Here is a 25,325-nt window from a genome sequence, read left to right on the forward strand (position 1 = left end):
ACCTTGACCTCAATGCCATTCTGCCCTACCTCTATCCAAGTGAACTTCAGCACTATACAGATAAGTTTTTGTGGCATTGCCTCACAGCAACTGCTGCTGGCAATTGCAAACACTAGCAAAGTTTTTAATGTGAGCAATTATTATGCCACATGGTGAGTATCAACTAAATTCTGTAACAACTTGCTAATTTTGTATTGGAAATCATGACATAAAGTCTGCTCTTGAACACAAATGTTCAAAACATAGCACCCAAAATTCTTATGTGGGTAGGATTGATTGCCTTTGTGGGTTTTTTTGAAGCTCTCCTTCGCAAAGATTTTGTACAGTGATAACAGCAACAAGAGGAAAGTATCTTTATCATAAAGCTTCTAGATGTTGTTAGCTCTAGTGATTTACTATACAGTACAACAAAATTAGGAGAATTATACAGTACTAACCCATGCACTGTATTTGAGCCACATGCATACACCTCTTGGGTCCTAGGCTAGATTCACCATATTTTGCTAAATCTATGCCCTCATGATTTGGGAGTTTCCCATTGTGAAGACTGGGCCCTTACTTTCCCCTGTATTTATCCACTTTATGGGCTGAGGCTCTGCATATACCTCACATAGGTAAGTGTGCTTAGGATCACAGCATTAACATTTTCTGCACCCCTTGACATACTGGCTTTTTTCTTATCACAATTTAACATTCAATAGCAACTGGGATGTTCTCAGTTGCAGGAAAACTGGGACCAGTGGTAGAATAAGTAAGCTTATGCCACAATAATATGTATTTAAGTATTGCAGGTGCCACAAGAATCTTACTTTTGCACCAACAGGTGGGTCCCTTCCAATTCTACAATTCTATATGGTTATCCCTCTGGAAATAATGGTAGCCTAGTTGTCACAAAGAGCAGAAGGATGTCAGGATTGCAAACAATTTAGGGCAGGGACAATGCTTTTGCCCAGTTTATTATGTGGGCTTTTGTGGACTAGTTTTCACTTCATCGGATGCTTCAGTTGGCATTTATACACGGACAGAGGGATGGGAAATATGTGTGACAAATTTCGAGCAGTACCATCATCTTTAGTCTATATAATACTTTAATCCGGTGCTTTTTCTCTGGGGTACGCATACCCCCTAAACATTTTGTGAATCTTTGTACTTTTGTCCATTTACTGTATTTATTTTCCCCAATTTGAACTACAAAATGGTGATTTTCTTGAGCCAAAATGAGAGTACACCTAAACATTTTTTAAGGAACAAAAGCACTGCTTTAATCTCAAGTTTTCCATAATAGGAGCCTTCTTGGGCTGCCCTAAACTGGGAACAAGCCCCATGGAATTCAGCAGGGTTTCCTATTAGGATTGTGCAGCTAGTAATAATCACCTCTCCCTCCTTTCCCCTGTTTGTATTTTTTCTAACACTAATACAAATCTGTTAAACAAGTCGCCCCTGGAGTTGACTTTCTGTTTATCTGTGGCCGAGGCAGATGGGAGACCGTTTTAAAAACAAAAAGAAACAATGAAACAGTGAAGTTTGTTGCCATCCAGTCAAAATGTTTCCTCAGTAAATCGTTTAGTGCAACAACTAGCAACCCTAGTATCTTTTATCTGTTTGTTTTTATTTTAAAAGCTGGGTACTCGTGGCAGCTTTCCCTCAAGAATTCTCTCGAAGCTTTAATTCCTCCCCAGTTGTTGTTGTTTTTAAAAAAGCATCCTCGTGGCAACTTTCCTCTCATAACCTCCCTCAGATCTTCATCCCTCCCTTCAACTCGGTGTATGTGTGTGTGTGAGAGAGAGGAGAGCCCGCCTATATCTCCTAATTTGATTGGTTGTCTGGCTCAGTCCTGCTCAAGACTGACACAAAACCGTCTTTGCTGGACAGGTGCGCGCGCTACCTCATTCTCTCCCGCCCCCCCAACCGCGCGCTAAAATATTTAGGAGAAGGCGGGAAAGACCGTTGGTTTTGCGCGCGAGCCTCTCCGCTTCAGGAACGCCACGAAAAAAGGATCAGCAGAGAGGGGCGAGCGACAAATAGCTTCCTTTTAGATCCCCCCCACCCTCTTTTCTTAGCCTTCCATTTAGTGCCTTCGCTCCATCTTTAGCCATGACCTTCCCTGGAGAGACGAACTGGTCCTTGTTCACCTTATTGGACAAACACCGACTTTCACTCAGGGAAGCAGCTGGTGTAACACTTGAAAGCAGGCATGGCCCCTTTGTGGCCAGCCAGAGTTGTGAGATCTCCAGGTAAAGACTCATAGAGTCAGGCAAGATGGAAAGCTGCTTCCAATGCGAGCACCACACAGAGGCAGCATTAAACAAAAGAGAAAGAAGGTAGCCAGTGTTGCTGCCCACGTTCTTCTTCGTCCCTCAAAAGAGCCCACAGAGCAGATACTGGTAAAACAGTAACATGTGGTGCTTGCATATGCAAGCAGTTCACTCCATCAGTGTGGGAGACATCCATTGGATGGCCATTTCACAAAGAATTGAAAGAGATTTCTGATCTGTCATCACCTAATATGAAACTCATGCTCTGAAATGAGGGGCAACTACTTAGCTCAGTCTGTGGTGAAACTGTACCTCAGCTACTAGCATGCAACTAGCTTTACTGTCTGGAAACTGCAGTTTATCTGTAGTACTTTTATGCTGTTTTGCAACAAAGTATTTGGAGAGCAAACATGTTTTTGTTTCACAGTCCTGTGATCCCAAAGAAGGTTGTAATTGAAACATGTTGGACCTAACCACTTGCATTTTTATACACTTAATGTTTCCTCTTTTCTAGTTCCAACAGTTGGGAGATAATAGAGTGGAGGATCTTTCCCTCCATAGTACATTGAAATAATGAATGCTTGACTCTTCAGCTTAGTCCCAGTGGCAGCACCTACCCCATTGCCGGGCGTAACATGAATAAAAGACAACATTATTACCACAGACCTGCTTCTAAACTGTTATATTTTGAGAATATGAAGTTACTTTGGATATTTGGCATTACAAAGCTGAAAGTAAGCCCTGCCTACTGGTAAAAGACAGAGAGCTGCTGGGTTTTGTGTTGCCTGTTTGAGTATTATTGCAATTTGTTGCAAACCACCTGGAAGATTATTCCATTGAAAAGCAGGATATCCATTTTCTAAACAAATTAATTGGTGAATATTGGTCTTTCTAGCCCACAATTATCTCCTCCCCTGCGGAACCCTCCTCAAGATAAGTAGCGTAACAAGCTCATATTGCAAATAAAATTACAATAATAGTGATCAATTAATGAATGAAATACAACCATCTAAGCTGGTGTCCATAATCTTGTGGAAGCATATTTGAAGGTTTAACTATGTGCTGTGTATAGAAGTACTTCCTTTTGTCCATCCTGCATAGCAAGAAACATCTTTTTATCCACTTTTCCTGCACCATGCATAATTTTACATAGCTTGAACTTCCCCCCTTACCTGCCTTTTTTCTAAACTAAAAAACCCCAGAAGTTGTAATCTTCCCTCACAGGGGAGTCCACAACTGTGGAACTGTTCAAGAACCACACATGATCTCTGCAGCCTGGGATGTGACCCGACAACTCCACCGGCAAAGGTCTGAGACTGGGAAAAATATACCTCCTAAGCCCACAATCTAATAGATCATGGCTGAATTGAGAGTGGAAACAGGAACATCTAGACTGCTCACATTCTTTCACATTAATTTCATCTATATATGTAGCAAACAACCTGGAATCACAGACTGATTTTCTAAGCTCTGAACCTATACATATTTAGTAGAATGTTCTTCTTGGGGGGTTTTCACCCAAAAGTCAATTGCAGGATACGTTATAATAACCAGATTACACACACACACACACACACACAAATAAAATAGTGTGCTTCTGATGCTGTATGCATTTATCATACTAATGCACTGGATATATTTAGCATAAGAAATTTGGCACTTTAATATCTTTGTCTTAAGCAACATATGGTTTTCCAAATTTAATTTAAAATCTAATCTACGTGCATACTGTTCACTTAACACACACGCTATAGGATTAAATCTGTAACTTGGTTTGTTTGTTTTATTCCTGTTGTGAAATAATGATTTAAGTGCATTTCTATTTGTGCTGCCAAAAGAAAAAAGAAAGAAAAAATAATGTTCATGCTGTGACTTGTTGGAAATGAGCTGACAGGCTTTATCCTCATGTGATACATCTGCAGTGCCTTGCTGTTCCCAGCTTAGATTTCTCTGTAATTAATGCTGAGAGCTTTTTAAGTTGGCATGTTTGGCCAGTAATGTATCTTTTTCTTCTTAAAGGTTACTTCATCTTTAAGAAGTGGGAGCTAAAATTAAAGAAAGAACATATGTTCCAATGAGCATGCCATTCAAATCCTTCTCTTTCTCCTTTAAAGTACTCTCAACTTATGTTGGCCCCAAACAGCAGACAATAAGCCTGAATGTGAAACCTGGATCTACCATTTGGCACTGCTCACTTACCCACACATTTTTAAAGATGAAACAAAAACCTATCTGGCTAAATTATCTGCCTTATACAGAACTATGATAAAATTCAATGCATATGGGTCATAAAAGATCGTTGCAGCAACTGCAGAAACTGAAGGAATCAGAGGTAATTTGGTAAAAAGTTACCAAGTTCCAGCTGGAACAAGAATTACTATTTAACTTTAAGAATTGGTGCATGAATTTGTTGTTTCTTCTTCTTCTTCTTCTTCTTCTTCTTCTTCTTCTTCTTCTTCCTTCCCTCTTTGCTTTTGTGTTCTGTCTTTAAGATTTTCAATCTGCTTGCAGGGATGCCTTATGTTAATTGATTGTATATAAGCCACTGGAATGGTGCATAAATGTGCTAAAGAAATAATAATACAATAATAAAAAGTACCAGTAGGAAACATAGCAAATGAACAGTGCTGATGACCCTTGTCTGTTGAATAAATGGAATCATCAAATAATCTTATTCGGAAACTTTTCAACCTGGCACATTAACCATTTTTTAGAGAAAATATATCTGAAAGCTGAGGATTGTGTGAGCCTATATCAATCCTTTCCTTCTTATTTTGATAAATGCTAGTTTTCTAACAAAACAAAAACATTTCCAGTTTCCTCCTTTGTAAGATTATGAGTAATATACAATCATCTTCAAAAAGCACTTAATACTGTACTTCCTCAATAGAGAGGAAGCATATTATGAGTGTCTGAGGTTCACTGTGATATATATCATCAATGTGCTCCCATTTAAGAAAAGGACCACATTCTTATCCACAACTGAATGTGATCATCCAAAGTTAGAAGTTTATGGTCAGGATCCAAAGAACCACACAAGTATTTCTGTATGCCAAAAGGAACTTTGGACTTGTGTTCTTTGAACTTCAGCCAAACTCCCTTCCACCCCACCACCTCCACTCTCATGAAAAATCATTTTTTGAAACTGAGGATTCTCTCTAAAGTGGTTTGTGATATGTAATGGGTGTCTACTTTCAAGTAAAAAAAAATCACTGAGCTAAAGGAAGTTATTGTGAGGGCCTAATGTAGGGTGTTTTGGGTTTTTTTCTAGATCTCAGCTTATATATCTTGGGCTATGGATACAAGTTGTAGGTAGAGTTTTAACAAATTCATACAGCATCTATGAACTGGCAGCTCTGTATAACATACGCAGCTCTACAGCTGGAGAGCAAGGGAGCTGATAAAATTACGCAAAAATGTCCTTTTGTTTATAGGAGGTTCCGCACAATCTGCTATTTTGCTATATGGGAAACAACATTACAGTACTACTGTTCTTAGTTCAGTTCATTGCACACTTTATCTCCCCCCGCCACACACACAATGTTGTTATCCTGCCAAAACCTACATATAATTAAAAACCACAGGCACTCATTCAAAGTGTCAGATCAAAAGGTTAATGTGCTATGGTAGAGAGGAAGTACTTATATTATACCCTTGAACATTTTTTGAAGTTTACAGCATTTGAAAACATGTTAAGTCAAACCCTAGCCAAAGTTAATATTACATCATTTGATTTAAAACATTAATCATAGTTTTAAACCAGTTGATCCAAATGTTTGCCTGCTTGAAAAGAAATATCATGAGAAGCGGTAGGCAGTGTACTTTCTAATGCTTGAAGTGTACACACATGAAATAGCAAATTAAGATTTCTAGGGGTACTGAAAGAAAAAAGTACAGTAAAATGTTTCTTGCAGCTTCATAAATCTAACATACTTAAGGCAGTTATGCATGTCAACATTTTATTGTAGACTTTGGAACTGGTATACATGTAGTCTTTAATGCTATGTCATAACTTGTTTCAGCACTGATGTTCTTAGACGAATTGAAAATGTTATTGAAGATGTTATCACAAGTCTATCCAGAAATGAAGCACCCGTTCTCATATTAAATAATAGATCTAACTGGGGAAATATACAGTAGGTATATTTTACCGTGTGTGTGTAACAAATGTTGCTTGCTTGCTTGTTTGTTTGTTTGTTTGTTTATAACATTATATACTATAATCTTAATCACACCAGGTATTAAGGTGGTGTACTGCATAAAACAAATACGAAAACATTAACAACTTTTATTATTGCCTCTTCATGTTTCATGAAGCCCTGTGCCATGGTACAATGTTTTCCTGAAAAAAAAATCTTCAACAAAATTGTACACTTATTCTTACAATCTGCTGTGTGTGCTTTTAAGTCAGTGCATGAACTGACAATCTGGCTAAAGGTCACCATGGCTTCAGTGAAAATCACAAATGCTACAGAGTTTGTAAAAAAGTCCCAAGAATAGGTCCCGACTGTGGAGAATAATACAAGTTTTGAAGCAGTACATTAGAATCTTAGCAGACAGTGAGCAATAAATAAATTAAATGTCTATACCTCTCAGTGGACTTGGGTAATATGGCACCCTGTGCAAGGTCAGAATTTGACACACCCACCCACCCAAGCCCTTGCGCTGCATTTTCAAAGATGGATAAGAGACTCTAGGACCCTGTCCCCTTCCCCAAACCCAGAGCCTAACTTACTGGGCTTTGAGAAGGCACCTCACTTGGCTTAGCACCCACTGTGTGCACACCACTCATGCAGCCCTAAACCCCCTGTTATGAACCCTAGAAAGTTGAGGAATTGGTAGAAGTAAATTAACAGTGCTGGACTGACATGGTTATTAACAATACCAAATTTCAAGCAGCCACGACTGCAGAACCATTCATAAATACAACCCACAGACATCAGAAAGAGAAAAAGGGCCTGCCAATATATGTGGTATCTCATAAACTACAAAGTAATAGGGAAATCATGGGCTTCTGTTGAACAAGGATGTAACACTACACAGTGTGGTGTAGTAGTCTGTTTCGAACTAGGATCTGGGAGACCAGGGTTTAATTCCCCACTCAGCCATGAGGCTCACTAGGTCACCTTGGGCCAGTCACTGCCTTTCAGTGTAACCTACCTCATAAGTTTGTTGTGGGAATTAAATGAGGAGGAGGAGCACCATGTACATCACCTTGAGCTCCTTGGAGGCAAGTTGGAATATAAATGCAATCAATCAATGAAATCATTATCTCTTAGTGATGTTTTTGAATAGCTAATTACATATTTATAGCTGGTTTACAAGGATATCCCCAATAGCAACAGTTCCAGAGCAATTCATCTCAAGTTTTACGTATATTGCATTGAGACACTTGAGAAATTAACTTGCAGCTGACTTAAATGTGTTGTACTGTGATTAGTTATTTAATAGCAAACATGCACTGTATGCAGAAGGCTCCAAGGTTTGACTCTCCCAACAGGTTTTGCTTAGGAACCTTACACAGTAAACCAAAATAACTTCCTATGTAATAATTGTGTTGCTTAATCACAACATTCCACAACTGAAATTGCAGATATGATTGTAAAGAAAGCATATTCGAAATATGACGTCTCAGATGTAGCCCATTTGGACTTTTTATATGCTAATTTAAACAATGAGATTAAATTGTGTGCAACTGGTCTAAAATTAGATCTATGTTTTGTATGGAAATACTTTCAGATATGACCTATGTACATCTTACCTGCTTTATTTAGATGATAGCTGACCTTTAGCTATTTTTCTAGGGGTAGAGCAAGATAAGAATGGAAATAGTCTGCAGAGAAAAGTCAGTTTTTTTCTGGATCATAGGCTTTTCTGTAGCTTTACAGTGCAGTGTCTTCTGCCACCTTAAGGACATAAAAAGCAGTGCATTTAAAAAGTGAAAATGCAGTCATGTCACATTTGCACAATGAAACCAATATAACCTATAATACCACTCCAAATTTCATTGTGATTATACCTATCAACAATATGTTAATTATGAATGTTATTCGTCAGTGCTAAATACATACCATGGCACACCAGATTTAGTAAATATAGTACAATATTCAGGATGGCAAATAAACATTGTGACCAAATCTCAAGTACATTATGTTGAAATAAATTATTAGTCACATTTATATGCTGTTGTTCCTCCTAGGATCTCAGGGCAGTTTACATGACTCTAGATTTTATTTATTCTAATTCCTTACCTAGATCTGACAATATGTTGGTTTAATTTAACCATGTGCAATGCATTTATATAATTACAAGCAGGGAGTGCATGAGAATTTTTAGAAACCAAACAATATTGTGATTTTTAAATGGATTATTGAATTTTGTGGTTTTTGACTTATCACGCCAAAAACAGGTGAAGTTACTCCAAAGTCACATTTTAGTCCACTAATTTGATTCAAAGTGACAAAGATACCCTTCTGCTCAGGAACCCTCTTCCCAATTTGGTCAAGAGACAGTCAAACCTATGCCAAAAAACAGGCAAAGTCATGTCAAAATGAGATTTCAGTCTACCACCATCAATTAAGCACTCCATGCTGAGTTTCATGATGATATCTTGAGTGTTGGCCTAACCTATCCCCGTGCCAAAGTCATGTTTTGGTCCACCATCTTGATTCAAAATGGCCCCTGGCACCAAAATGTCAATGTAGATCCTGCCCATGCGTACCTCAGGAACTTTCATGCCAAGCTTGGTGTCAATATATTCAGAGGCAAGCTGAATCTATGACCAAAATCTGGGAAAGTCACACCAAAGTCAAGTTTTGATTCATCATTTTGATTCAAATGGTACCCAATGTCAAACAGCAAGAAAGTCTACCACCCCACCCTAGAAATCCTCTTGCTGAGTTTGGGGACAGTATTTTGGAAGACGTACACACATAGAAAACAAATGATAAACAGAGAGACAAACGATTTTCTAAATTATAGAGTTGATTACACTCTTCCAAATCCATCCTCCTTTGAGATAGTATTTGACTTTTGCTTATCTGCATTCATGAAGCAACCCTCTTTTGTGTTAAACGTTACATAACACCAATTCTGAAAAATAACATACAGCTGAACTGGTTTACACATCCACAGGTTTACAGATTCTGCAGGTTTGCAGATGACATCTACAGGTAATTGTACCACAAGGAAAATAAGAAGTGACTGTCCCAAATCAGCACCAAAATTTGGTAAGTTTAAGAAGCTGAGCAATATACTATTTTATTTTAATGTAATATTCTGAAGTACAAAAAACATGACTTTCATCTATCTATCATCTATCTATCTGCAGTTTCAATATTATCAGTCAATCAGTGATGCTAAAGCGACTTTCTCTGTATTGGGGTCACCAACTGGGAGCACATTTGAATCAGCAGGCCCTTCGGTGCCACTGAGGGGACTCAAACACAGCAAAAACCTTGAAGCAAAGATCCCTCTCTGGGCTCAGAGAGAGAAGACTGCTTGTAACATTTGTAAATAATGTGTTTATGTATAGGTTTTGGCCTAGTAAAGATTACTCTGCTAAACTAGGTTTTGGCCTAGTAAAGATAACTCTGCTAAATGGATTTTCTGCGGTGAACTTAACCACTTGACTGAGCTTCCGCAGCATATATGTCCAACAATCCCAACAGATTCTTCTTTCAGATATCCCTTTCTGCAATGTGTTGGAACAGTAGACACTAATATAATATTCAACTAAAACACCTTTCCTTTACTGTAAAACTATACTGTATGTCCTTTGCTCAAACTAACATGAATAATGTACATGTGAATACACACACACACACACACACACACACACACATGGAGTGGTACCTTGGGTTACATACGCTTCAGGTTACATACGCTTCAGGTTACATACGCTTCAGGTTACAGCCTCCACTAACCCAGAAATTTTACCTCAGGTTAAGAACTTTGCTTCAGGTTGAGAACAGAAATCGTGCTCTGGCGGCGCAGCAGCAGCAGGAGGCCCCATTAGCTAAAGTGGTGCTTCAAGTTAAGAACAGTTTCAGGTTAAGAACAGGCCTCTGGAATGAATTAAATACTTAACCCAAGGGACCACTGTATATAGGGACGCGGGTGGCGTTGTGGGTAAAACCTCAGCGCCTAGGACTTGCCGATCGCATGGTTGGCGGTTCGAATCCCGTCGTTCGGTCCCAGCTCCTGCCCACCTAGCAGTTCGAAAGCACCCCCGGGTGCAAGTAGATAAATAGGGAGCGCTTACCAGCGGGAAGGTAAACGGCGTTTCCGTGTGCTGCGCTGGCTCGCCAGATGCAGCTTGTCACGCTGGCCACGTGACCCGGAAGTGTCTCTGGACAGCGCTGGCTCCCGGCCTCTAGAGTGAGATGAGCGCACAACCCTAGAGTCTGTCAAGACTGGCCCGTACGGGCAGGGGTACCTTTACCTTACCTTTACTTACCACTGTATATACACGATCAAGAGTTGAATTCCCAGTGGTTAAAGTACTTTTGGGCCACCCAGAAAACCCAAGATTATATGTTCCCAATAGAGCAAAGGTAGGGGACCTCCAGGCAAGTGGGCCAATTAGGCTCAGCAGGGGGCTTAATTTGGCACAAAAGGCCATTTTCTCCAAACCACACCCACCTGGCCCACACCTGACTGTGAGATCTGATGTGGGGCAGGTAAAGGTACAACTGCAGGGAAACAATCAGGAGCCTTAAAGTGTACTGCCTTTTGTTCCTTGACAAACAAGGCTGTTCCTTGACAAACAAGGCTAGCTGTAAGATGAGCACCATACTAGCACTAAAACTCATTAAAGGAAAGATTTGAAAAAGGTTTGAACATTTTTTTTCTACTACACATCAAATCTTAGGACAGAAAGTTTACCTCATAGTAGGGATCATACTTCAGGCATTGAACAGAGTGGAATATTGGACTACAGAAGTCCTGTTCACCCTCAAGATTTGGATTTGAAAAAGAGGATACTTGTAATTACAGCAAAGTACATTTTTATAACCTCGCAGAAACTTCATTGATTAGTATATATACACAGAATGGTATAATACATTTTAAAATTCAGCCAAGAGCACACCAATCTTTATTCAGAAATACTCAGATGGCTGGTAATATTTACTTGCTGTTATTTTATATTTCAGCTCTATTCCTTAAAATATTATCTATCATCTACAAGATGGTGCAGACAAACATTTATGCAACAAAAAGGTAATAATAACTTTGTATATAACTGCAAAATTGAAATAACCATTTAAAATTAAAAATGTGATATAATAGATTTGGCACACTATGTATAGGTGAAGTATTGTTATGATGCAAGCACTGAGCTCAGGTTGAATGTTTTAAGTGATCGGCACTCAGTTGACAGAGCAGGGAAGCCTCTGGTTGTATTGGAACTTCTGGAATGGAGTCCTCTGAGTCAGAGGACAGCAAAGTGACACAGTTACCATAGGCTCATCTTGTGGATGTGCTTTAGGATTGGCCCTGCATCCAATTCCCCTTCGCACTTAAGTTTTAGACCTCATTTCCTGAAGAAGGAGAATCTGATCTCAGGGTTACTTGTTTTATTTATTTATTAAATGTCTAGGCCACCCTTCATTCAAGAATCATGTGGCAGTTTACAATATAAAAACATAAAAATGCTTAATAGTCATAAACAAAAGCAATACCTCCCCCACCCTGCCACACAGAGTTTAAAATGACAAAGATTGTTTAATTAGCCAAAGGTGTGGGAGAAGATGAATGTTTTTGCCTGGTGTCTAAATATATGTAATGAAGTATTTCAAACTTTTAAAATCTTTTAGAACAAACAACTCAGAAACTACTTAATAGGCATTTATGAGCACTGTAGCCTGATGAGCAGCTCAGTAGCCTGATCCCTTTCTGCAGGGTGGGGAGAGCAAGGGGTGCCCCCCTCTCCCTGGTTGGTCATGCTCTGCTGTTAAAATATTGTTTTCTTAATTCTGGGTTCAAAAAATTAGGCTCATCTTATACATGGGGGGCATCTTATACACAGAAAGTACCGGTACTTGTTTGGGCCAAGGCTATGATTGTTGGGGTGATATCAGTTTAGGGAGGCAGGTGGTAGAAGACATGATAATATGCATGATATTTATGTACTTAATTACCTGTATAACATCAATATGTTATGGTACTATTATTATTTCATTTATTTTTGAATGACAATATTTTATATCTTGACAGAGATATATTTTACACTGATACAGCACATTTTGGAAACCAAAGAGTGGTGGACGACATTACCAATGACATTTCCTGTATGCTCAAGATCCCAAGAAGGAGTCTGCATATTGTTAAGTATCAAAAAAGGATTATTACATGATCTGTAAAAATGTATCACATTTGGAAAAGTACAGCAAGTTAATATCGTTTGAAGCTGTAGAAGGACAAATAGGCCACGAAAGTTATTGCACTTACTATTTCTAGCTGACGATGCCAAAAAGGAGAGAAATAAGAAAGCTTGGTACATTGCTACAATCAAAAAATGCTTAATACCTCACCAATTAGTGTCTCAGCTCTGTTAGGAAAATTCCTAGGGCTCGCTTCCTTGAAGCAGACTGCCAAAAGGCTCTAAGGAAAGAGGAGTCAGGTACACAAGGTAGGCTCAACAGAGAATTATTAATCATTAAGACAGCACTGAATGGTCAGCCACGAGGCTATTGCCACAAGCATGGTCTGACAACAGTACATGTTCTCAGGCTCTTCTTATATTCCGTACTCTTCTTCTATCAGGTAAATACATGAAATCCTCATGCCCGTATCATTTATGCAACATTATTGGCTAAAGCAATGTGTGAACAGCTTGTGGATACTCTACCTGGCCTTCCCATTGGACATACCATATTTGGAGTTGTTTTCCACTTAGAAACTCCCGTTATCTTATTAAGGTGTCATCCTCAATCATTCCTTTTCAGCAGGTTTTGGCTTGCATATTCTGTTACCTTTCCCTCCCAAACGTGTCTTTGGCAATTCTCCTTGTTTGTGCTAACTCCTTACCATTACATTCCAATATGTTTTCCTCCTCTTATCTGGCCAACTATTAGTGTCCTGTTAAAGAACATAGTTGCAAGGTTCTTGCTGCTTACGTCACTGCTTTGGACAGGCAGTTCTGACTCTAAGCATAGTCAGCAATTTTGATTTTAAATACTTCTATAATATTCATATCATTATACATGTTCTATACAGTGGTACCTCAGGTTATATACGCTTCAGGTTACATATGCTTCAGGTTACACACTCCGCTAACCCAGAAATAGTGCTTCAGGTTAAGAACTTTGCTTCAGGATGAGAACAGAAATCGGGCTCCAGCGGCACAGCGGCAGCAGGAGGCCCCATTAGCTAAAGTGGTGCTTCAGTTTAAGAACAGTTTCAGGTTAAGAACAGACCTCCGGAACGAATTAAGTACTTAACCCGAGGTACCACTGTATATCTAACACTGTACACATATTTCTGACAGCTCAAGGCCCTCAGATTGTGAGCATCCCAGATATTTATAAGGAACAGAATTTGCAGTAGCTTCACTTATTCTTATTTACTTTTCTCTTATGCAACTTTCATTGCTTTCTCATTGAACTGTTTAACTTCTCTGAAGCAAACACAGCATGACATCAGCATTCTTTGAATATTTGACAATGTCTGCTCTGTAATTATTCCTAGATCTAGTGATTCAAGAGTTACTTGTTCAATCATCTAATCACAGAAGTCATAGCTAACAAAAAATTATAATGTCTTTACGAAACTCACATTTGAGATGGTATTACAGCTTCTAAATTTTTCTCCAGCTTTCATTTTAGTCCCCAACCTGTTCTACCTACCATTCTCATCAGTGCAGTGGTAGCTGCAAGACACAGAAGAGGAAAGTGAGGTCTTTCCCTCTGTCTGGTGGCAGCACTCCTATAGGCTGCCAAGAAGACAGGGTGGTCTCTCTCCACTCACCTCCCTTGCCATACTTTCGTTTCTATGCTTAACATGTTGACATTGCAGTGGCCCTTGAAAAAACTACAGGGGCTGCTTCGGTGTCAGAAAATAGACAGTGAGTGCCACTGCAACAATGGGCAGGAAGAAACCTTTCTCTTCCCACTTTGTGTTGTAGTGTCAGCCCTGTAAGTGAGATGGCAGGATTTTGGGAAACCAGTTGTCAAAAGGGACTTTGAAAGTGAATGGAGTTCTACAGTAAGCAACTTATTTCCAAAATCAGATTGAGCCCAAAAACAGAGAAGCTAATTCACATTTTTTTCCCCACAGCTGTCTACCAGTAAAGGTTGCATTGCTGGTAATCTAAGTTATGTTGAAGAAGATGGTACAAAAGTGAATTGTAGCTGCAGTACAACAGTATGTATTAATAATTTCTTAGAATAATAGAATCATAGAATTTGTAGTGTTGGAAGGGAATAGTTTTGGTTAATTAATTTACATATTATATAAATAAATATGCAATTGAGGTTTTGCAGCTGAGCAAATAAAGGAGGTGATTTCAAATATTTGCAAAAGATAAATGATTGCTCAATGCATTTTGTATATTATAATATTTCCTCAAGAGTTGGGGAACTCCTATTCTTTCTCAGGAGTCCTAATATAGTATCCATATTTTAGTTTGCAATTGATGTTTGACTACAACTTAAGCAGCAGAGACTGTCTAAGAAAATGTTGGAGCAGTGTAAGAAAAGTGGTTAAAACCAATTGTTCCTTAGCTATTGCTTCTCTTAGAATCATAACAGAATGCATGTCCAAATCCATAAAATATTCAAAGATGTTGCAACGTGTTAATAGTAAACATATAAAATCTCAACACTTCATAAACCAATGTATGCTTTGAAGATGTTCTACTCTATATGTATAGATCAAGATCTTTTGGGAGAGAGAAATTAAATGATGACATTTTAATAAAGTTAATAACATTTATTCTAAATCCTTTTAAATTCCTGATGTCTTTTGAAAACAGTATATATGAAAATTCCAACTCAAATTATAAGGCCTTGTTCAGATATAACACTAAACCTTGATTTCAGATATAATACTAAACCCATATAAAGAAATGAGATTCGAAGCATTCCATAATGGCTAGAATCAAACTACTTTACTGTGGAATCCAAGTCTAGTAGGGGATCATTTGCACAAGCCATAGTTGCCCACAGACCACAATAAGAAGCTGTAATGTCTTTAGGGGTTGCTTGTGCGTAAGTTACCGCCGCTCTGGGCTAGGTTGCCTGGTTAAACTGTTTCTCTCTGGACAGCCATCCACTCCGTGGCTGTTCAGTCGCAAGCAGAATCCGTCAGTGGGCGTTTCTTGAACCTCTTCCAGCATAAAAGTTCTTTGACGCCAAGTCGCCGCCCACTCTCCCTGCGCGGAAGTCTTCTGCGCAGGGTGGGTGTGGACAGCGGAGGACCTGTGCTCTCCTCGCTGGTCTCCTGTGAAGAGTCCTGGAGCCTGCTCTCTGCTTCCCCCATCGGCCCCCCTCTATCCCTGGTGTTGCGCTGATTTTCTTCCCCAGCCGGAGACCTGCCTCTCTCCCTGCTTGGCCCCTCTCCAGCATCGCTGTGGAGCCTCGCCTCCTCCTCTAGTTCCGATGGCAGTTCCCTGACAGAAGCCATTGGCAAATGATTGTTTGACAGGTTCAGATGAAATAGCAAACTATGATTTGCCAGAAATCAGGAACAGAAGTTTCTCCTCACCTTACACACAAAGGAGGAAAGCATATGCCCAGGGCACATGATTCTGGCAATACATGGTTCACATAGATCAGAGGTTACTAAAACGTGGATTAACACTGGCCACATTCACACATAACACTAAGCCAAACTGTGGCTTAGTGCAAATGAGCTGGCTTCCATAGAGGAGATTGCCCCTGCTTTGCTCCTCTCCAGGCTTCATAGCTCAGTGCAGCAGGGCAACAAAGCCATCAACTGAACTGTAGCTCATGCTTAAGGTCTCTCTTTCACCACAGTCTCAGGTCTGGATGACACATTAAGTCATACCTTGCTTAGCTGCCATCCTCTCTAGGAGCTAGTATGCTTGCACAGTCCCCACAATCCATACTTTATACAGTATTGTGACATGTGAACAGGGTCATGGACACAGAGTCAATGTTGAAATTTCCTTTTACTAAAGCTGTTACCTTTGACTAGAATACACTATTTATTTCTACAGTGGTACCTTGGTTGTTGAACGGCTTGGCTCCTGAACAAATTGGTTCCCAAATGCCGCTAACCTGGAAGGGAGTGTTCCAGTTTGCAAACGTTTTTCGGAAGCCAAACGTCCTCCATGGCTTCCAATTGAGTACAGGAAGCTCTTGCAGCCAATAGGAAGCCACACCTTGGTTTTCGAATCGTTCCGGGAGTCGAACAGACTCCCGGAACAGATTAAGTTTGACAACCAAGGTACCACTGTATTAATGAAACATTTCAAAAATATTTAACAATACATATCAACAACAAACCATATATTTTTTTTTTCATTCACAAAAACATTTTAAAAAAACACAGTTCATCCAGAGTGGGCTTTTTCAGAAGTTCACTCACTGCCTTTTTCAAGAAGACCAGGACCACTTCCTCCCACAAAGATGCATTGGCCACACCATGGATCCACCCAGCCATACACAGTGGAGATGCTTTAATAAGTCAAGTGGTGCAAGATAGGAGGGAATACATTACTTAAAAATAAGCTTCTCACTCAGAGAACCACATGCATTCAGTTCCCTAGTGCACACAATCTGGCCCATTCATTCCAATGGAGAAAAAATAACTATATGAGCAACGTAAGACATATTTCCTTTTCTAGGACTAAAAATAAGGTTCCTTCAAGATTAATATTTCTCAGGGTATCCTTATATTTTAGTATGTCCAGATGTTCTATCTTGAACACCTGCAATGATATAATGGTTAAACAGTAAGGCCACACACTTCAGCTTACAGTATATAGGTGTTTATGCCAATTTCTCCCCTCCCCCATCTCCTTCCCTGTTTCTTTCTCCATGTTTGCCATATTGAGACAAATTCCAATATGAGATATGAAATGTTAACAACCTTTTCCATAACTCTGGAACTCATATCTCACTTGAGTTGATTAATAGCTGAAAGGCAATAAAACAAATGGAAAATACAGCAGTTTAAAGTGTCTGTAAACATCTGTCATCAGGATGTTTAACGTTTGCCCTTTCTAGTGGCCATATGCAAATTTCAGTATAAAACAAAGTTATTATTTGGGAAGAGTGTTTTGGGCACATTGATTTCATGGTTAGAGTGTCAAACATGGACCTGGGAGACCAGGGTTTGAACCCCCAGTTGGCCACAAAGCTCGCTGGGTGACCTTGGGCTAGTCACTGTCTTCCCTCAGTCTAACCTACCTCACAGGGATGTTTTGGGAATTACATGAGAAGGGGGAGAACCATGCCCACTACCTTGAACTCTTTGGAGAAGAATAGTGGGATATAAATGCAATATGGGGTGTTAAGGGTGGGGTAGTACCTCTGATGGGGGAGACATTGTGCTCCTTCTGGAGCAGTTTGTCCACCTTTGGTCCCACCCTGCAGTCAGATCTCAGCTGTGGCTCCTGGAAGCTGTCATCACACAGCAGCGCTCAGGAATATCTTCAACTAACCAGCTAAACCAGGTGAGGGTAGCTGATGGGTCTCAAACACTCAGTGAGGTAGGGATTTCCCCTGCATATGAAGATGGACTGGTAGATTGAGTGGACAAAACCAATAGTGGGTCCGAAGGTCAAGAAGGTTGTTTCTGCACAGTATCCATCAATACACATGGAGTCTATAAAGCAATTATTAATGTAGAAAACTATATTGGAAATTAACAGTTAAGGCCTTTAGATGATTTATTCCTGTTTCTGTTTATCTAATTATTAAATTCCATATCTTTATTTTTGGTACTTTGCCTTTTGTTGTTTTAGGTAGCCGTACCATCTAATGTAGAAGGAATGAGAAGTATCCTTTAAGGAAAACATCTATCTGTAGACTGGGGGAGGGTTTTTCTTCTAAAGAGAGACAAAGACCAATATAAATAAATATACTTCTTTTTCTCTTTAAAATATTGGCTCTGATACTAAGTTATTTACTACAGTATTCAGCACTTAATTGTATGGCACAATGGAATCCCATCAATATTTGTGGCCTTAATTTTATAGATTTGATCACAGAAGCAAAATTTATTCTAATTGTTGAAAAAGATGCAACTTTTCAGAGACTGCTGGATGACAACTTCTGCAGTAAAATGTCCCCATGCATAATAATTACGGTATGTAGCTAACATTTTGTAACTCTGGAACTTATTTGACTGGTAGTGCAATGATTTCTCAATATATATTCAAAACATTGATAATTATATAAACTCTACTTAGCCATTATTTCCTTAGGGAAAAGGTGTGCCGGATGTCAACACAAGGCTTCTAGTCAGAAAGTTATGGGATACATGCCATGTGCCTATCTTTGCTCTCATGGATGGTGATCCACATGGTAAGTGTGAGAAATGGAAATGAAGATAGTCCTCCTCACCATATAATTTATAAAGATAGAGTAGTCTAAGAGCAGAATAAGACTTTATGATAGAAACAGTTCTCTCAGTCTCATGGCTCCCTTGTAAAATGATGCTGGGAACACTTTCAGGAGAAAATTGGAATGAGATACTTAAAATTTTCCCACCCAGCAACCCATCATCCCTCCCAAGCTTTCTTCTGAAAACAAAAGTGAACTTAGCTGCGGAAGCGGGCAGAGTTGGCAGCCTTCCAAGTGCCCCCTACCTGACATTGGCATGATTTCTGCAAACCAGAGTTAGGAACTCTGCCCTACTGAAAAAAATTGGGAAGGCAACATATCTATTAATAATTCATAGCACTATTTTGGTATACAAAGATTTACAATTAAGATACATTGCTAAATCATACATTGATTTATTTTCACCTTTCAAAAAAATGCAACCATGTATTCAAAACACCAATGGTGGCTCAATCCAAAATCCTATCCAACATGCTGGGGAGGGGAGTTTAGATGAAGTGGAGATATATTTATGCCCAGCCCAGAAGTGCTCCTCCAGTGGACTAATGCTATTGCCCCAACCAAAAGTGAAATGGGGCATTCTATGAACCAAATCTGCCCCCCAATAGGTATACCTCAATTTACATTTCATATCATCTTTATATTAGGTATTGAAATAATGTGTATCTACAAGTATGGTTCTGTGGTAAGTTTTTTACAACTTTAAATTCAAAATTCTGTTGCACCATTTCTAGCTAAAATGTGATATGGGAAAACTATTGCTGGTTTATTTAAGCAGGACTAATACATTATGTCTTATTTTGGTCTACATTGTTTCTGGACCAAAGTCTTATATCTTTTGGGACTGCAGTTGATGGAAAATGTCAATTCAGTGTGTAGCAGCTGTGAAAAGGATGACACCCTTGCTAGAAATTACAAAAGAAAGAATTGAAAATGAAATTGTATAATAAAGTTCTGATACAAATTTATGTTGTAACCACATTTAGAGTATTTTGTATAGTTCTGTTCACTCTATCTCCAAAAATACATTGTAGAAGTAAAAATGGTGCAGAGTGGGGCAACCAAAATTATCAGGGGTTATAACTCCTTCTCATGAGGCTCCTGTAGGGCTCTTAACCTTGGGATGGCACTTCCCCCTGGAGCATATAGGCGATGTGAGTCTTCATTGCTTCTCCATTGCAAGGGCTGCCCTGCACTCCTAGACTGATCCTGCCAAGTAAACTAAAGTTGAATTGGGTTTACAGTGTAAGCCTAGCCATGTCTACTCAGAAGTAAGTTCTACTGAATTCAATGAGACTTACTTCCAGGTAAGTGGGCTTTTGAATGCAGCCAAGTGCCTAGAAGGAAAGGGTCCTGAGGGGCTTAGTTTATGAAGAATAGATCCACAGCAATCAGTGCCAGGATCTGAAGGCGGTAGGTCAGGATCAGTGCCAGGATCTGGAGGGGGTAAGATGCCTTCAGCCAGCCTGCCCAACGTGGATCTCTCTTTTTGTTCTCCCTTCTTGTTCCCAGCATACCTTGCTAAAAATACTCTTTTACCGTCACCTCATACCCAGTTACCCTAGCAACCGTCCAACCCCCAGTCTCTGTTCACACCTCAGGACAGGAGGGAAGGACAGTTCTCTTACATTGCCAATGGCCCTCAATGGCCCTGTATTGTTTCTTAATATCCTTGACTTAGCCAGGTCTCTCTCCCCCCCCCCTTTTCTTTTCTTTTTTGCATAGGCTAGCCTAGGAATTCTTCTGCATTTTGTATTTCTCCCTTCACAACCCAAATAATCAAAATCCTACTATTTATTAATTTCTAGGGTTTAGGAGGGTCCCTGAACCCTAGTATAACATAGTATACCTGCATCTCTACCAAAATGAGCATGGGTCGTGAACTTTTAGATGGAGATTCCTCATCCTGGATAGATGTGACTAGGAAACAGGATTCTGATGGGTTTTTTAATAGAAGGACTGAAGCTCACCTAAAATCAGTTATCTCAATAGAAAGAGGCTATAATTTACCTATTGTCTATCCTACTACCACCAATATCTTTGTCAGATAAACTTCCAAGCTGACATTTTTCTTTTTTTAAAAAAAGTATTTTTATTTAATTTTATCCATATAACCCCAATAACAAAATAGAACTTAATTAGACAAACACATAAAAATCAAAACAAGTCTTGGCATGGGATGCTCCATTCACACAAATAAATAATAAAGCTTATCTAGATATTTGCAAGACAGGTAAGTGGAGAGTACTGTCATAAGAACTGAGAAAACGAGAAGTGTTTTTTTCACATTTCAGTCTATGTCATTTGAAGCCCATCGCCTCACAGTTCCTGCTATAAGATGGCTTGGCCTTCTTCCATCTGATTTTGACCGGTTAGTTACTTTTCTAAGAACTTTAATTTCCCTCATTCTTTCACAAAAATGAAACCAAAAACAATACATTTACTTAAAATCCCACCAAACTGGGAAACTTCTGTTGGATTGTTCTGTATAAAATACACATGGACAGCTACAGGGTAAGAGGGAGGGTTTTTCAATCAGTGCCCCACTCCTTTTATTTCAGTGTGTAGATTCATGAAAATATTTTTAAACAAGTGTGAAAAATAAGATACAGTAGTCAGATTCATCTATCTGCCTTTCAGACTGAGTATACCCAAGACTGCATTGATTCCATTGACTAAACAAGATCAAAGTAAACTGGACAGTTTGAATACAAGACCTTATATTGCTTATCAATCAGCATGGAAAAAAGAAGTATGTACATTTTTTTACTATTTATTATTTTTTGAGCTTCTTGAACTCATTTTCCCTCTTACTCTACACAGAAAGAATATGTTACCTTAATTAGAATAATAGAATTATGTGATTCTAATTGAGGTAACGTATTCTTTCTGTGTAGAGTAGGAGGAAAATTCATACATCATCCCAAACAACAGTTTAATAGCATGGTGTTTAATGAAGAAGCCATGGTTTGCTATCAACTACCAAACTCAAATCAGAACTAGGTTTCCAAATTATTGCTTGGATCCAAGCAACTGGGAGGAGAAATTTATTCCACAAACTCATGTGTAACAGCTAGCATAGGGGTGGGGAACCTTTTCCGGTTCAGTAGGCCAGATTGGCCTTACCCCAACAGGCCAAATTTGACAGGTGGGTGAGACATCCCATATATCAATAAGATGTCATTATGACATCAGATTATTGACAGGTGTGTTATCTCACTTACCTATCAAAATCCCTTGTACAACATTTTCCAAGCACCCCATAGCCAGCTGGCTGTCAGGCAACTGGAAATTCCTGTGCAAGGGCTTTCAACTATTAGAGCACTTTTGAATCAAATTTCATGTTTTCTGCTAATTAGCTATGTGTAATCTACCAACTGACACAACCCATGGCTCTGCCTCCAGATAATGCACTATTGAGACAGGAGTGTATTAATGTGAATGCTAAAGACAATGGAAAAGAAAAGCAGACTAACAGATCCCAGGTATAGATTGTATTTTAAAAAACCTTTATTGGTTATATACAGCACTAAGGTTTATCCGTCACAAATAGTTTATCTTTAAGACCACTTTCATTTGTGTATTGAATAAACAGCTACTGTATTGCATAAGATTTGTCCAGTCATGCTTGTCCTTTTATCACTTTTAAGTTATTAGTTATTTTCTCAGCAATAGCCAATCCTTTCAAGGCCTTCCAGGTTTATATAGGTAGAATAAATCCTTGGTATTTAAATCAGTATTTAGGCCTTATAAAAGGGACAATAAGCATGCTGCATATTTGTAAAGCCTGTCCATGGCTTTTTGTGATCTTGGAGTTCAGCAACCACAACTAAACTGAAGTCATATGTGCCTGTGAGCCAAAGCCACATAAAAATACAGTTCACTAACAAATGCATGATTTATTAAGCACATTGCCCACCTGAACTCCCACTGACTGTAATTGTAATGAAAGACAGTTTATTATTAATTATACCACCAAATAAACTACAAACAGGAAACAAGAAAAGACCACATTACAGATCTTAATATATCTGACTACTTTGATTCATATAGTGTTATATACTGAAGTTCTCACCCTGGGCCAGCAGGGGGATACTGTAGATAGTTCAGGTCCATATATGCAAATAAGGGATCGAAAGTGATGTTCAGTGATTAGATAGTTACAGAAAGTTGTTACAGTAACGTTGTACTGGAGCTCTATATAAGCAGGGTGGCTGAACCCTTCAGTTCAGTTCTGTTCTGACCTGTGAATAAACAAGAGCTGTTTGGAGAATCGCTGTGTTGTCTGATATGTTCACCCACAACTCAACAGTAAACTGCTTTATTTGTTGCAGTGCAAGCTTTTGATTTTACTGCAGCAGTAGCAGCTGATAGGATTGAGCTGTAAATTGCCATGCATAATGTAAAAAAAAGGAAATTACTACAAGTAAAAAGAGATTAAGACCATAATCCAACACAAACATAGGCATTCTTAAGTCAATCAAAATCAATGGTTTCAGTTCACTTACACAGTACATACTCAATTGCGGCCAAAAGCTGCTCTTGTACAATAAAGGTTTGTTTTTATACTATGAAATAACTTGAAACTGGAACAAAACTCTTTTGTTTCTTATGTGGCACAGTTACTCTTCTAGATCACTGTAAGTGTAATATATGCATCATATCAATTTCAATAGAAGTTTAATTTCCAATGCTTTCCTTTACAGCTAGATATTATGGCAACATGCAAAATGAAGGCTGAAATTCAAGCACTGACGTATTTTTCATCCGATTATCTTTCCAGAGTGTATTTGCCAAATAAATTGCAGTTCGGTGGATGGATATGAATATTCAGTCAACTGTTAAAACATTTCATGCAACACTGTAAAAAAGTTTCATGCAATCCTAATTGAAAAGCTGCAGAATTTTTTTTACAATTTGGAGTGCATTTGGTTTTGCCTTTGATCTTTTTTTTTAAATTGGAAAGAATGATAATTTCCTTCCATGAATCCACATAATATTGCAGTCACCAAATATGTACTAATTGCAAATTGTTAAAAATAAAAAGTGATTCTTACAGAAAGGCAAAGAGGATATGTTCTAACATTTAATTTAAAACCTTGATTAATTTCTCATAATTCAAGATACAAAACTGCTATTTTTAATGCAAACTATTGTTGCAAATACTGTAAGATATGATGTATCATATATTCATTTATTTCAGCTTACAGACAATTGCAAATTAACCACAAGATAAAAAACTATAAAATGATTATTCCTCATCTTTATAAAATTTCCTAGAAAAAATGGAAACATATGCAAACATTCAATATTTCACAGGCACTTGCAGTAGTATTGAAGCAGCTCAATGCATGGGAGTGCAGTGCCAGAACTTTTCAAAGTAGGAACACCAGGGTAGTTGATGGATCTTCCTTGCTTTGGCATGTGAATGAGGTGACTATGAGGCTTTTAAGTGTGGTTGTGACATAGAAGCCCAGAGCAGCATTCCCTAACGTCCTCCAGTTGTTCAACTGTGCTGCAGGAACATTTGTGCTTGCTGGGGCTACTGGGAGCTGTTAGTCCAAGACATCTGGGGGTAGCTAGGTTTGGTAAGTGGTTGGACAGTGTTCTCGAAACTACCAACATGAGTTTGACCAAATTGCGGGAGGCAGTGGAAGACAGGAGTGCCTGGCGTGCTCTGGTCCATGGGGTCACGAAGAGCTGGACACGACTAAACAAGGTTTGGGAAGACTGGCATAGAGGAAAGTCAGAGAATGAGGAAAATTATCAGAGACGGAGTACTTTAGTTTTGATGGGCTTCCTACTTTACACTTGTTTAAATTGTAACACTTCTCTATAAAATTGTTTGCTTTCTAATTAAATGCTAAAGATTGCATTTCAGCTGGAGGAAGATCTTTATTAAATACCTTTTATTAAACACGTTTTTCAAGTTGAACCAATATAGTCAGAAGAAAACATCACTAAGTTCAGTGGAGCTGTTAGAAGTGAAGATCACTGAGTTTAGCAGAGTTTCCTCCCCAGGAAGCGATATATAATATTGCTGATATAGTAAAATGGTCTTTAAGCTACGTACTGCTGCCTGATAACAGACCAACACAGCTAGCTGTCTGCTCTTTTGGACGGCTCTTGAAGACAAGGAACCGAACTCTTCTTGGAGACGTGCCTATAGGGGGCGTCACGACGAGCTCCTACACTTCAAAATTTACCATTCCCTTACACCTGGCCACCTGTTAATCCCCTTCAAAAGCAGGTAAAATGCAAAACTAGATGCATCCAGATTCGTCGTTGAGCAAACTTCCCAACACCTCACAAGTAATAATAATAATTTTTAAAATCCAGACTTTTCCCTCCTGCGTTCCTTCAGCCAAAATTGTTACCTTTGGCTAAACTGAAGCAATAGCCTAATCGCGGAACCGCGCGAACATCGGAAGCCACCTTGCAATAACCTAAAAGCAGCGGCTCCTGCGGACACAGCCTGCAAAGGAAAGGACCAACCGGGCAAAGCACGTGAGCGCCCGCCAGAGGCCACGCCCAC

The 25,325-nt window shown here is 39.0% G+C and overlaps 1 protein-coding gene and 1 long non-coding RNA gene across 6 annotated transcripts; one reads left to right on the plus strand and one right to left on the minus strand.

The window, feature by feature from the left end:
• The first annotated feature begins 2,057 nt into the window (after positions 1-2,057).
• On the plus strand, positions 2,058-23,860 carry SPO11 (SPO11 initiator of meiotic double stranded breaks). 5 transcript variants are annotated; one of them, XM_053394325.1, is made up of 13 exons: positions 2,058-2,234; positions 6,278-6,391; positions 9,390-9,484; positions 11,411-11,477; positions 12,474-12,582; positions 14,535-14,621; positions 18,190-18,223; positions 18,424-18,533; positions 18,652-18,751; positions 19,438-19,475; positions 21,085-21,161; positions 21,431-21,542; positions 23,497-23,860. In XM_053394325.1, exons 1-13 carry the CDS (start codon positions 2,095-2,097, stop codon positions 23,614-23,616), a joined length of 1,203 nt encoding a protein of 400 aa, XP_053250300.1. In that variant the 5' UTR covers positions 2,058-2,094; the 3' UTR covers positions 23,617-23,860. The 5 variants fall into 5 exon arrangements, with proteins under 5 accessions (XP_053250300.1, XP_053250301.1, XP_053250302.1 ...); XM_053394326.1 differs by having other exon boundaries at positions 18,436-18,533; XM_053394327.1 differs by having other exon boundaries at positions 18,466-18,533.
• Positions 23,096-25,274, minus strand: LOC128416495 (uncharacterized). Its single transcript, XR_008331226.1, has 2 exons — positions 25,168-25,274; positions 23,096-23,171 (listed from the first exon to the last, which is right to left on the minus strand). It is a non-coding gene; the product is annotated as an uncharacterized LOC128416495 (long non-coding RNA).
• Between the last annotated feature and the right edge of the window lie 51 nt (positions 25,275-25,325).

This window comes from Podarcis raffonei, chromosome 6, assembly GCF_027172205.1.
Source record: "Podarcis raffonei isolate rPodRaf1 chromosome 6, rPodRaf1.pri, whole genome shotgun sequence".
In the NCBI taxonomy this organism is placed as follows: Eukaryota; Metazoa; Chordata; class Lepidosauria; order Squamata; family Lacertidae; genus Podarcis; species Podarcis raffonei.